Raw genomic sequence first — 13723 nt, 5'->3', positions numbered from 1 at the left:
GTCAGATTTGACAATAGTCAGATTTGACAAGGAAATGGACTGACAGCCGATGTGAAGATTGATTTTAACCTGCTCCACTTGTACAGGCTCAATGTTTGAGCACATTCACTAACCACTAAGCCCAGGCTCTGATGACAAATAAGACGTTTTCGCGTTTAAAAGTTAGAGTCTATATATGAACACTGTGTACCACTGTGGTATTAGTGTACCAGAGGAAGAAGATGGCGTTTACCCTTCCTCGGAGTGTGACGGAGATGTGGCGTTCCGTGCCGTGTTACTGATGAAGTTTCGTATTTCGTTAAAATACGAATCCTCCTTGTCCTCCAAGATGGCACTGCCACTGTCCAGCTCTGAACGGGGCGACGACATCGCCGTGCCTACACATAAAATACAACATTCATTAAATAAATAAAAATAGAACCATTAACAGTTTCTAACAAATGTAAATAAAAAATTATAAACTATATATGTATATATATGTGTGTATACCTGATAAATTACCATTCTCGTGTTTTTTGAGGTGCCGGTCCAGGTTGGTTTGTTGCCCGAAGCAGCGGTCACACAGGTGGCATTTGAAGGGTTTCTCTTTGTTATGGATGTTACGGATGTGGCGCTGAAGATTCGATGAAATACTGAACGAACGATCACAGTACTTGCATCTGCGGACACATATGTACATAATTAGACAATGCAATATACAGACACGAGAAATCAAACTCTCTCGTTTTATCTGTCTCGCACACACGCGGGGTGATTGAGTGGTCGTGAACTCTTTGTCTCTAATCTTTGGCCAACTCAGTAACACTCAAACTCTCTCGTCCACATCCTCCCTCTGCCTTGAAAACGGCTGCATGTGCCAAGTCTCTTCACGCAGAATTATCCCGTATGATTACGCGATCGTATCTTCCCCTCGACCGTGGAGTTGTGCGCTAAACTGCGTCTCCCAGGAACCCGTTATCTCTCCCTCGTTCTCTCCGTCTCGCTCCCCCCCCAAAAGCAACAGAAAAAATAGAAATTAAATTGTAGTTAAAGGCTGATCACCGGCTCGTTTAAAGCCCTGCCAGCACGAGGAGATTGAGGCTATCTGGAAAGTAACACAGCCCTGTACAAACCTCCCCTGTGGTCAGACGGACCACAAACGCAGTGTGTGCGCACGCCTGTTTCTGTGCAGTATTTTAATACTCCCTGAAAGAGTCTGAGGCCCAAACACGGGCCTAATTACCCAGCTGCCTTTGCTGGCCCACAGCTGTACGGCACTCATCGCCTCTATTATTCATACATACTTCTTTCAGTCTCCTTGTCTGTCTGTCCTTCACCCTCATTGACTTGACCTCACTCTTTCCCAATGACAATAACTGCATATATCGAAGAATAAATGACAAAAATCACATTTACTAGAGAGATTTCCATGATATTTTAGGATTTTATTCAATTCCATGACTTTTCCCTGTCCTAAAAATCACAAATTTAATCTCCATCATAGTTCCAAGTATTCACTGACAGAACATTTAGTCTTCTGTGGTGAATAGAAGAACAGTTCACTTCAAAAGCAACCACTTTCTTACTTTTCTACTCTAGATCTCAACAATATCTCAAACTGTCCTCGATCTTTGATGACACACTCTATATATATATTGTGTACAGATTATACTGACATTATTGAAAAACACTGAAACAGAAATGACATTCTGCTACTATATTTCAATTTAGCTTCTTGGTGCATTGATCCGTGGCAACAAATTGCCATTGCACGAAAGAATACCTCAATAACATACATCCGAATGTGTATCATTTCTGCAGTATACGGACCCGTGGCATTACCCATATCTGCTCAGTAATACTCCCGGATTCATCCGAAATTCTAGTACACTGGTCCATATACACCTCTTTTCATGCATTGTCGACTGATGCTATTTGCTAAGTATGTGAATAATTGATTACATCAAACTGCATATATTAGTGTGTGTGAGAGAGTGTGTCACCTGTAAGGCTGCTCTCCTGTGTGTGTCCGTAGATGCCTTGTAAGGTTGGCCGAGCGTGGGAATATCTTGCCACAGTATCTATAGGGGAAGGAAACAGATCTCCAGGAACAATACTCAGCAATACACACACACAAACAGGCTTCCCAAAACACCCTGCATTCCATGCTCAGTGCTGTCAACACTCATTAAACATCAAACACATGTTTACTGAAACATCTTATTAATGAAACAAACAAAACGTTATTATAAACATGATCACTATATAATAAATACCAGTAATATACTAAATGTAACTATTTAAGGGTGTCACAAAATACCGGTATTGATGACAACCATGATATTTTGTTTAGTTACTATACAATTTGCTTAGTTGTTTGTTCACTTACTCTATAATGTTTTTAGATTCTTTTGTTTGATTACTCTTGTTTGATAAGCTAAAACGATTTTATTTTATCAGAAAACAAGACAGAATTTATTATGTCATTTTACTTATCTAGTAAATGCTTCTTGATTTACGAAATTTTAGATATTTGGACAGGAAACAAGACAAAAATTCTAAGTATTTAATAAAAGCATTTTCTGCAGTGTAAAATGTATGTTTTTAATGTAACCTTCTCCCTTTAAATACTTTGGTCAGTTCAAGAATAATTTATGCAATTTCATATTATTTATTTGAAAGAATTAAATGAGCAGTTTCATGTCTATCTTTGTATTGTTCAACTGGTCGAGGTTGTTACGGGATTAAGAAAGTAATTAGTAATAAGTAATGTGATAATTTTTAGAGAGAGTAATTAGTACAGTTATCTAATTACACTGTTGAGGAGGTAATAAGTAACTAGTAATTAATTACTTTTTAGAGTAACTTACCCAACACTTTGTGTGTGTGTGTGTGTGTGTGTGTGTGTGTGTGTGTGTGTGTGGATATACATACATATATATATATATATTGTTTCACTCATGGTATTTAAAAGGTAGATAATTGAAGTTTTTCTTTAATAAGATATGGCCATAATGTTCTAAGAGGAAGTCGATGTTCATCATCATGGTTACCTGCAGGTGTAGCGCTCTTTGCCCTTGCGTAACAGTGTCTCAGGAAGGGTGGTGGGTGGAGCCCGGAAGTCGAACATGGAGGGAACGGAACGCATGATGTCACCGCCGTCTGGCTTCAAAGAGCCGAAGGATTCCAGCTTTTCGGCCATGTTTTCAATCGCTGACATCTGCGAGGGACAGAGAAAAGTTTTATTACCTCATTGTGAGGTCTTTAAGGACACACATCCCCACTGTGTTACCCGCATTTATTGACATGCAGTTGCGTTCTACCACAGATGTGTGGGGGAAAAACGCTGACCGTGAACTTTCACTATCGGAAAACAGTGTGAAATGCTTTCACTGATCTGTAATGTCCAATTTTGGCGCACAAACACAAATAACAATGCACGTTATAAGATGGACCACACATGAGCACACACACACACATAGAGAGATTCATGTGGATAAGAACTGCTGCCAATTTACTAATTAAGCCTAACAGTTGCTTTCCTCAGAAATGGACACACTCTCAAAGGGGAAGGAGCTACATGTGTGTGTCAGCCAGAGAATGAGAACAACATAAGGCCTGTGTGTGTGTGTGTGTGTGTGTGTGTGAGCCACACTGAAGAGCAGGAGTGATTCATGTCCTATGTTGGCCATAAAGCATTCAGTGCACAATATGAGCAGACAGCACATTCGTCAATATGAAAGATGTTGACATTACTGATCAAGGCTGAGACAGCAGTAATAATGATATCATAGGAAGGAGAGGGAGGGGACGGAGCTGAGGGAGGGGGGGTGGGGGTCCCTGTAGGCGAGCGGGCCTATCAACCACAGCGCAACAGTGAGGGCTTTCAGAGAGCACAGCGGATTTGCATTATTTCATGTGTGTATTGAATTTTCCCCTTTACTTATTTCAGGTTTTGGTGACAAATCAGTCCTGATTCACAGCGAAAGACATACATGACACACACACATACAGACTTGCATACATAAACACGCAAAAAAAGTCTGTTTCCTTCAGTAGAAAATACAGTAGAGAAGTTTTAAGAAAGAAAGAAGGAAAGAAAGTTTATCTTAGAACCAATGGAGAGCCAATGGGGGCTTGTGTCTCCTGCTTGATCTCAACAAGGTCTCAAATTGCACTCAGATTTTCTGTCTCATTTCTCATCAAGTTCCTCCAAGACCAAGTAACCCGAGTTCTGTGTTATTGTAGGAATGAATGAAATAGACACAAAAGGTTGTTGACATACAAGTAAAATGAAACTAGTGTGGATGGCATTGCTTAGACAATCTTGGAAAAAATTCATCTTGGTGATCTTGGAGATGTTTTGCAGTGTTTTCTTCAAAAAATCAAAGAAAGAAAGGGGATACATCTTTACATTTACAAGTATTTATGTGAAAGGAGAGGACAAAGAATGGGGCACTGAAAGAGAGAGAAAGATCAACACGCAAGATAATTTGGACGTTTGATGAGGAATGACAGCTGGGAGTTAAAGTTCTCCATTGGAACGTCAGGATCACATCCTCCGGGAGGATGTGAAGTGTCAGACCTGTTTGACACCAACTCTCTCTCCCTCTCTCCATAAATCACAGACGGAGAGGAGGGATAGAAGTGTATCTAATAAACTACTGTCATATATCTAGATGATGTGCTGTCTCTCTCAACTAATGCTCGGCTACACTCTATTAGCATCTCAAACTCAACAAAACATTGTCATTTTTCACTCATCAGCCAGACCACTAAATCACAACACTTGGAGAAACACATTTTTATCTAGTTATCTAATTATCTAAATGAGTGCATACACTATATAAATATACAGTGATATATATATTCTTTCATAAAGTAAATATATACTGAAATTGATAAACCTATTTTCCCTTTAGTTTTAACAGATTTACTGTATCTTCGGTGAACATTTGTCACCATAGGATTATCTCTTCAGTACTGTTTCATTGCACAATGAGATTGAATGCGGACCAAATAAAGATTTTTGCTCAGGTCTCCTGCTTTTATGACTTATGAAATACCCTAGTAATTTCATGTGACTCTTTTAGATTTTCAGAAGAGATATCAACAATGTCTCAAACTGTGCTTATAATTGCCAAAATAGCAAAGTCTGCAATCAAAAGTTGATTTTAATATGAGCTCGAACATGATCTGCACTATACTATCAACATTAATTTTTATAGCTCTATGATTTTACAGTATGTCAGCAATTGTCACATTTGTGTCCATTTTAATTTCTCCTTAGGGATTTTAGGAGAAACATCTGAGACAAAGTTACACGAACCATAGCAGACTCCATTAAGACTTCTAAGGTACGAAAGAGCAATAAAACCTTCCTCCGGGACAGAGGTTTGGTCCAAAAAAACTCACATTCACACATGCATATTTTATAGTCATTTTGATTGGTCCTTGAAGTCTAAACATATTACCATAGATTGGTATCTCTATGATTGCTGTAACAACTAAGTCCAAAGAAATCTGTGATCGGCAAGGAATGGACTTCCTGGATGGTTAAGTAGCCTTCACCCTCTCCATCTCTCTCGCTGTGGTAGGGCAGCTGTTGAGTTGCCCATTCTCAGTAGTGTGTGTCTGAGAGGCCCTTCATTAGTAAGAGCTTTTTCAATTGTTGATCTTATCAGGGTACCAGATGTCTTGGGTCTGGAAACCCCCTCTTGTGCTATCACACACGCTCAGAGAGGGGTCCCAGAGAGACTGTTACCCGTCCAGTGATGCGATGCCGTACGGGGAGTGTCGCCACCCCAAATCAGAGCCGTGGTCTGTTACTCTCTCTATGTAAATAATCAAATTCACTGCATTATCAGTGGTAGCCATCAGAAATAACAACTGTTCTGTCTGGTTAACACACACACTGGCACACAAGAGCGGAGACATGAGTGCACCAAATGACACATAAACAGCAGATTCATTCACACGGGCACAGTCAAAAGACATTCTTCCACTGTTCAACCAGAGTGCGTTTCATTTGAAGAGTAGTTGTGTTTTTATATATATAGAAGATCAAATGTGCTGTTATTGTACTTAAATCCAAAAAACTAATCAATCTGTTGCCATGCACTGAACAAATAACGCAAAAAAAGTGCAAAAGAACGGATGTTTACAGACAAAACAATAATCTTCTCTGAATTGACTTTGGACCAGATTTAGCTGTTTTAGGTATGATTTGAGCCACTTTTCCACCATTGGGCCAAACTGTTTTCTTTGCTTAACCGTTCCATTCCGTGCCGATCCAGCCCAGCCTGTGCGGATATGGTTTTATTTTCCATTGTGGTGCTGATAACACAGCTCTTTTGAATGTAATACAAATGCATCAGTCTTATAGAGTTTACAGATGCTATGAGATGTAAATAGTGATTAAATTAAATAAATGTTATTATTAATATGTGTTTACGTTGCTCAAATAGCGCACTTAGTCAGCTAAAGAGAAACTGTTAGCCAGGCAACAGACAAGTGACCAATCCGGAGTTGCGATGTCACTACACACATTCAGCCAGCACGGTTCGGCACGGTTCGCCAACCGTGATGAGAAGTCCGGGCTGAGAACGGTTTGTAATCGTGCCGTGCCGAACAAATCTCAAGTGGAAATATAACTGGAGCCGTTCCTTATTGTTCCTAGACCCTTTCGGCCCGACGGTGGAAATGCAGCTTTGGTCCATGCATTTGTTTATTTGAGTGATGCATTACACACGCTAATACTGAGCGGCAGTGTACATGTACATGTAGCAACAGGGTGATTTGCATGAAATTATTAAGCATGTGAGTGTGTGTGTGTGTGGAGGAAGCACATGAATGACTTGGTTTGGAGTAACTTACCCATGTTCTCTGATCAGGCATGCGAAACTGGGGGCAGGACAGAAGGGAAACAGCATATCAAAATCAAGAATCAGACTGATCGTGTGTGATTATGCAATGTGATGTTTAGTAAAGGTTAATATCCCACACTTATAGAATTTTATTTTATTTTATTTTATCCAGTGGTTGTCTAATTCTTTTTACTATCATTTTTTCTTCTTCTGTTGGAATGGAAGAAAATAGAAAATATATTATTTCATCAAATGTTCTGAAGACTAATGATAAATAAAAACTATACATTTAATAAATATTGTAAAATATGAATATAATACAACAACAATAATAACAATAATATTTGTATCATAATTATGAACTCATTAAAATGCAACTGGTGTGCTCGGACCATAAAAGCATTGAAACTTAAATAACTTTAATAAGTCCGCCCCTCCCCAACAATCCACTTGATCTCCCAATGTTTGTATTTTGCTCTACTACTCTACTGACATTGTAAACTGCATTTCCCACAATACGTCTGTGCTGTCAATAGTATCCCTGGTGCCGATTAGAGAGTCCAGTGAGCATAGTGCAGTAAAGTGGATGCTGATAGGTCACCTCGTTAGGCAGTGTGTCAGGGACATGTGGATATTATCTCACACAGACACAAAGCATACACAGGGAATAAATCAGGCCAATGAAACAGCCCATAAAACACTGTCCTGAAACAGCCAGTAAAACACTACACCAGTAAGCGTCTATGTGTGCGTTTCAGGGTCTTTATGTGTACCAGACATGTGTGTGTGGGTTTATATGAGAGAACTATGTATTACTTTTACAGAACACTGATAGCGAAAACACAATGACATAGAGCAGACAGGTTACTTAATACACACAAATGAGGTTACATAGACACTCAGGCACAAAACCACACGCTTATACTCTGACAAAATCACTCATTACACACACACACACACACACACACACACACACACACACACACACACACACACACACACACCATCCAGGGATATGGGTCAGTGTCTCGCAGTTTAACAGGGTATCAAATTGTGACATCATAATCAAAGACACCCACACAGAGACGTGTCACAAAGCTCCCACCCTGCCTGAGTCTCACATCTGGACCTGATCACTCGGTAAAAGAACCACACGGTGGAACATAGGAGTCGCTATGCTAATGCTAAAACACTGGGGCCCTGTAAAGCTACTGCCAACATACTGTAGCTATTATGTCAATACTAGCATCACGAGGAGTTATTTGGTCAATACTGGAAATTGCATTCAATTGGACAAGTAATGTTATGTTAGCGTTTAAAATTGCTTCGAATTTGGTTAATGTACTGAACTGATTTTAAAGCTGCAAGCGATTTCTGCATCTGAAATACACTAAACTGAAATTTGTCATTACAGTAAAATAATGGGATATACAGGATGAATGTTTCCCAAAGACTTCTCATTTACACAAGTATAAACATCTAGACTTTAAATGGTGCTTTTTATCAGGTAATTGTGCGTGTAAAACAAGGTGCTTGATGCTTTTACCGTGGAATTTTTTTGTTAACATTGGTGGGAACTAACAGATGAGAAAGCTTTAAAGTCATAGAACAGCTTGCGTTAACACTGACTCCAGTAGCACAGAAAGAGCCAATTGAAAATAGGCTAATGATTTGTGCAGGACTATGGGGATGAGGTAATAAAATAAAATCAAGTCAGCAGTGGGAAAATATTCTGACAAATCTCACCTGTGGGTGGAAGAGAAATCCAGGAGCCGGCCGCATATACTTGTCCTTGAGGACTTCGAATGGATCGTTCATCTTTCTCTTCTCAACCCTGCTGATGTTAAATTTCTATCAGTTCTCATGGCGAGTTTAACCGAACTAAATCTATTCCATTACTCTAACACAGTAGGAAGCACATGTGATTGACAGTACCTGTAAATGGGATCCATGAAGAAAGGCGTAGGTCTTGCGTGTTGGAGGGATGGGTCGGCTTTGGGTGGCTCTGGTTCCACCCTCTCTTCTCCAAAGACAGGGATCTTTTTTAACTCTTCCCCTCTTACGCTCTTTCCTCGACTTCGCCCGCCAAGACTGAGGTCCAGCGGCTGATCCTGGTTGGCTGATTGTACATGTGAGGCTTCTGGTTTCAAAGGGCCGCAGGTGGCCGCAAGACGTTCTTCCTTCCGCTTGGTGGTGAGGTCAAAAGGTGATTCAGCATTTCTGCCCTTAAGTTTTTTACCCTCAACTGGAGGGCTTTCTGGCTCCCCTTTGTGGCCTGGAGGTCTCAGTTGCTCCCTTTCAGGGAAAGGATAGACTGATGGAGAGAAGGCAGGAAAGAACGATAGAGGGAACATGGAAGGGTATGGCAATGCCCCAACTTTTTTGTCTTGCAGGCCTGCAAGTCCAGTAGAACCAAAGTATTTCTCAGCAATGGAGGCAATTGCCTTGATCGAGTCATTAACGGCACCGGAAACAGCCGTTTGCTCATCCAAAGATGGTTGGACGAGCCCTGGCACAGGGAAGTCTTTTCCATTATTGGTGTTACTACTACTACTGGAGCTAACAAGAGTTGGGCTTTGGGCATTGCTGAACCCACTGGATTTCCTTTTCGGCCCTTTCCCATTTTCCCGCACTCTTTCCCGGTCGCTCTCTGCTTCACTTTCCAACTCTGAACCCGAAGTGCTCTCCAGCTCACTCCCACTCGGAGTGCTGACGTCGTCCAGATCACTACTCTCTGATTGGTCGCTCATCTTCCCGCCGTGCCTCGGCTTGGAGACGGATCCTTCTCTCTGACGCTCCATGCTCTCGCCCTCCCCGTTGAACGAATCCTTGCGTAAACTCTTCAAGAGGTCATGCGACCCAGGGATGGGTGAGGACACCAGTGGACTCTTCCGTAGTTCAGTGCTCGGAGGGCCATTAATGGGTGATGTGGATGGGATTAGAGGGGGCCGGTGATAAAGTCCCGATGGGAAAAGTCCTGGAAAACTGAATGGGAATGCTGGAGGGCCTGCTGGGAATGTCAGCCCACCATGGTGCCGGTTTGTCCCGAAATAGTCTGCTAAACCAGGACTCCCATGGCTCATTCCAGCCAGTGCGGACTTGTCCAGGCCAGGGGTGCCAGGGAGGGCCATGCCTTGGGCAAATAACCCTCCTGCAGCAGCAGCGAAATGGTTTTTACCCTCGCAGAAGCGCCGATGCTTGTTTAGGGATGACGTGGTGCTAAACATCTGGCCACAGTCTTTGCACTTGATCTGAGTGCGACAGTCTGCGTGCATGCGCTTGTGGCGGCACAGATTGGAGAACTGCGTGTAAGATTTGTGGCAGACCTCACCTAAAGACAGTGAGACATGGACATACGGCATAAAAGGACGGTTTTGGCTTGTCGCACACATCCATTAACAAAACAAACAAAAATGCAGGATAAGCAAGGATGGCAGCTAAAAGAATGCAATGTCACACGCAGGTGCACACACACACACACACATACACACAGACAAGGACATCACAATGGCTCTATTTTAAGCGTGAGAAGGAAACAGAGTTGAATGAATCCTCTCCCGCAGGTCCGTTCCCATGGACCAAGCGACGTCTCTGTCTATCATACACACACACACATATATCTCACATCATTACACATTATTCAATCTTCACACAACATTCTTGAAAACTCATGATGGATCCTAAACTCTTGTTCATGTCATTGCACACACACTCCGTCCTAACGACAGTGTATACAGTTAAATCCCTAACGCACACTCTGAAAGTAATAAAATCACCCTATACATTACCAATCTAACACCTCTAGTGTGAAATGAAGCCTTTTAACCACCCGCATTTCTCATCATAATCACATATCTTATTGCAAACGTGACATTTTATTTTAATTTATGGAAGCTAGGGAGTCTAGCAGGGGGGTTTTGCTAATCCCTGTCAGATTGCATGAGGTGTGAGGTTCTACCGCGGGATGTGTTTATGGAGTCGGCCACTCACACAGACTGATCAAGAGATGGGAAGTAAATATTAGTGCAAGGTAAAAGGAAGACTTAAAGATAAAGGAAAGAAAATTATTACTCACCCTCATGTTGTTCCAAACCTATATGACTTTCTTTCTTCCGCAGAATACAAAAGAAGATATTCTGAAGAACTCTTTTTGTCCATTCAGTGAAAGTTAGTGGGGTTCAAAACAACATTGGACCCCATTGACTTTCACTGTATGGTAAAAAAGAAAGAAATGCTTTCAAGTTTGGACCAACACAAGAATGAGTATAAAAAATATGACATTTTGCTTTTTTTGTTCACACACACATACTTACAGCTTGGATATTGTAAATTCAGGAAGCACAGCAGACACACACACACAGACACACATCGCTTTATAATTGTGAACAACTGGACACACTCGGATGAACAGGTGTGAAATCTGGGGCGTGTGTGAGGGAAGATCTGTGGGCACTTCAGAGTGCTGTGTTTTGTCAGGTCTTAATAAACCGTAACAAAATATTATAAACACATTCCGCAGTGGTGAACAGCCAGTAGTAAAATAAATGTGCATGAGTGTTTGTGTAAAAGAGAGATTTTTCTCTTGTAGTTTAACATAATTAGCTATATTTTTGTCAATGTTTGTCTCAGCAAATGCGGAATGAAGTATATGAACACATACATGCAAACCAAGGCACATGAGTGAGTTTATAGCTCTGTTTTCAAAACATGAAACCTTATAAGTGACTAATTTTGGAATGCTGAAACAAAGTACAATTTAATTGAATGATATTTTATTAATACTTTTCAGTTTTGAATGAAATATATTATTAATTATTATAAACATAAGGCTATGGAGGCAGCTGACTAGAGAGCATAGCTGTGCCTATGTACGAATCAAAGTGCATGTGTGTGGTGTATTCGGTGTGTGTGTTGTTGCGAGGTCATTAAGTGTTGTTAGCTGTGCTTGTTCAAATGCTGATTGCTGTAAATGGCTGTGTGCTAGTCTCTGTATGAGCTGGGCTGCATGTGGTAGTGATTTTCCAGGAATGGAGTTAGCAAGCTAGTTACTGTCTGATATGTGGTGGTTTTGGGGGGGACGTCTACACGATCTGTGTGTGGGATCAGCACTCCGAGGGTCAATGCAAGAAGTTCAATTGGGCAAAGTTCAGAGGTAGCAGTACGGTTTAAGACGTTTAAAGCTCTATGAGGGAAAGTGAGGTATTTATGCAGGATGAGATTAAGAATTCAAGTCATTCGCGTATGAGTTTGGAGGTCAAAGGTCATGCACTGGCATTGCAGAGCTGATTTACTGACAAGCATTGTAAGAAAGTCGAGGGTAACCATGCATTGAGTGTACCAAAAGATTCAAAGCTGATATGATTATAAGAACATGACTTTGTTGGTATGTATAAATATAGTCAGTAGCATTTACTCTAGATTTGACCTGAGAATCAAAAGAGTCAAAGTGAATCATCAGTCATCACACACCACAGCACAAATGGAGTGTACACATAAACAGAGACCACACACATACAGTACAAACACACACAGTCAGTAAACACAGTGCATCAAACATCCTAGCCTGCAAAAAAAGTAGCTTTAGGTTATAGCATCACACATTTGTTTTGAATTAAAAATAATATTAATATTAATTAGATATAAATATGAACTAATAATATTAAACAATTTAACATTAATAATAATAATATTCATAATAATTAAGATACTGTATAATATTAGTATACTTGTTGGTTATTGGTTATTTAATTCTGAGTACCCTGTGTTAAAGACAACATGAGAACAAAATTACCCCCATTTTATTTAATAATGCACATTCCTGGTCTTCCTGGGCATGATTCATCAGTCCATGGTTTTATAAAGAAAAGCGTAATCTCTGAAACAGCTTCACTTCTCTGACTGCCACTTTTCACAATCTAATTCATTCCTGATGTACTGTATAAAAAAAAGACGTTTTTTTCTTCTTCTTTTTTTCTGCCTGAATATTGTTTTTCTGTGAAATGTGTCATTTTGGAAGTAAAATGGGAGTAAATGCTGTTTCATGTTGACTTTAAAAAGTGCAAGATCAGGATGATCTGACATCAACATAAGTGCTGGAAAACCCAGGCCAGCCGGAGAGCTCCACCAGTCTTTTTAAAAAAACAAGATTTCAAAAAAACTTTTAATAGATGCTTTTATTTAAAGTACATTGAAGGCATAGTTGTCTTTAAACTATACGACTATAACAAGTGGAGTGGAGCTATCTAGAATCCGGAATCAAACATTCAGACTTTGGCAGGAATTTCAAAAGGATGCTGGAGCTCTCCAGCTCTGCAGTGTGGTGTTCAGAGTAGAAAGCATGCAGACTTACATATGAAGGGTCTGAGTGACTTACATATGAAGGGCTTGACGGAAGAGTGGATGTGTTTGTGTTGTTTAAGGCCTGAGGAGGTGGCGAAGGTCTTGCCGCAGTCAGGGCAGGCGTGAGCTCGAGCCCCCACGTGCTGAGAGCGGATGTGCCTCTGCAAGTTACTGGGGTCTGTGAACACCTGCTGGGTAAAGAGAGAGAAATACAGGGAGGAAGTTTACATACACAGCCTACAGATATTAGACTCTGGATCTCAACTGGTTTTGCTTCAGGATGTAGATGCTGTACAAACGTAAACAAAAACATCTATAGGTTCATGCTCTAAAATACAGTCGAGTTGAACTGGACGTACAACCTTTGATGCATCACAACAAAGAATGTTCACCTCCATTTTATACATTGATAAGCCTATTTATTTTGCTATCCTCCTAACTATGCATGATTATACGGTTAGTTGCTTTTTATTATTTGCATTTAGCACCATTTTTTTTTTTTGCTTGAGTTTGAGGTAACAGATTTGGGAAAAGTGAGC

At 40.6% G+C, this 13723-nt stretch overlaps 1 protein-coding gene across 14 annotated transcripts in view; it reads right to left on the bottom strand.

Moving 5' to 3' along the window:
* The window catches only part of mecom (MDS1 and EVI1 complex locus), a 169921-nt gene that overhangs the window by 4131 nt on the left and 152067 nt on the right, over positions 1–13723 (bottom strand). For 2 of the 14 annotated variants that reach the window (XM_056243343.1, XM_056243357.1), the window contains 8 exons: positions 13195–13375; positions 8781–10176; positions 8592–8682; positions 6856–6882; positions 3033–3199; positions 1983–2060; positions 490–659; positions 233–377 (listed from right to left, as the gene is read on the bottom strand). In XM_056243343.1, the coding sequence (XP_056099318.1) occupies positions 233–377; positions 490–659; positions 1983–2060; positions 3033–3199; positions 6856–6882; positions 8592–8682; positions 8781–10176; positions 13195–13375 (2255 nt within the window). The remainder of the gene's footprint in view (positions 1–232; positions 378–489; positions 660–1982; positions 2061–3032; positions 3200–6855; positions 6883–8591; positions 8683–8780; positions 10177–13194; positions 13376–13723) is intronic. The other 12 variants (XM_056243344.1, XM_056243345.1, XM_056243346.1 and 9 more) reach the window with 12 other exon arrangements.

Source organism: Rhinichthys klamathensis, unplaced genomic scaffold (genome assembly GCF_029890125.1).
Source record: "Rhinichthys klamathensis goyatoka isolate OS25496 unplaced genomic scaffold, OSU_Roscu_1.1 h1tg000786l_1, whole genome shotgun sequence".
Taxonomy (NCBI): Eukaryota; Metazoa; Chordata; class Actinopteri; order Cypriniformes; family Leuciscidae; genus Rhinichthys; species Rhinichthys klamathensis.
The sequence above is the reverse complement of the archived record's forward strand: the minus strand, read 5'-3'. Positions and strand labels throughout refer to the sequence as shown.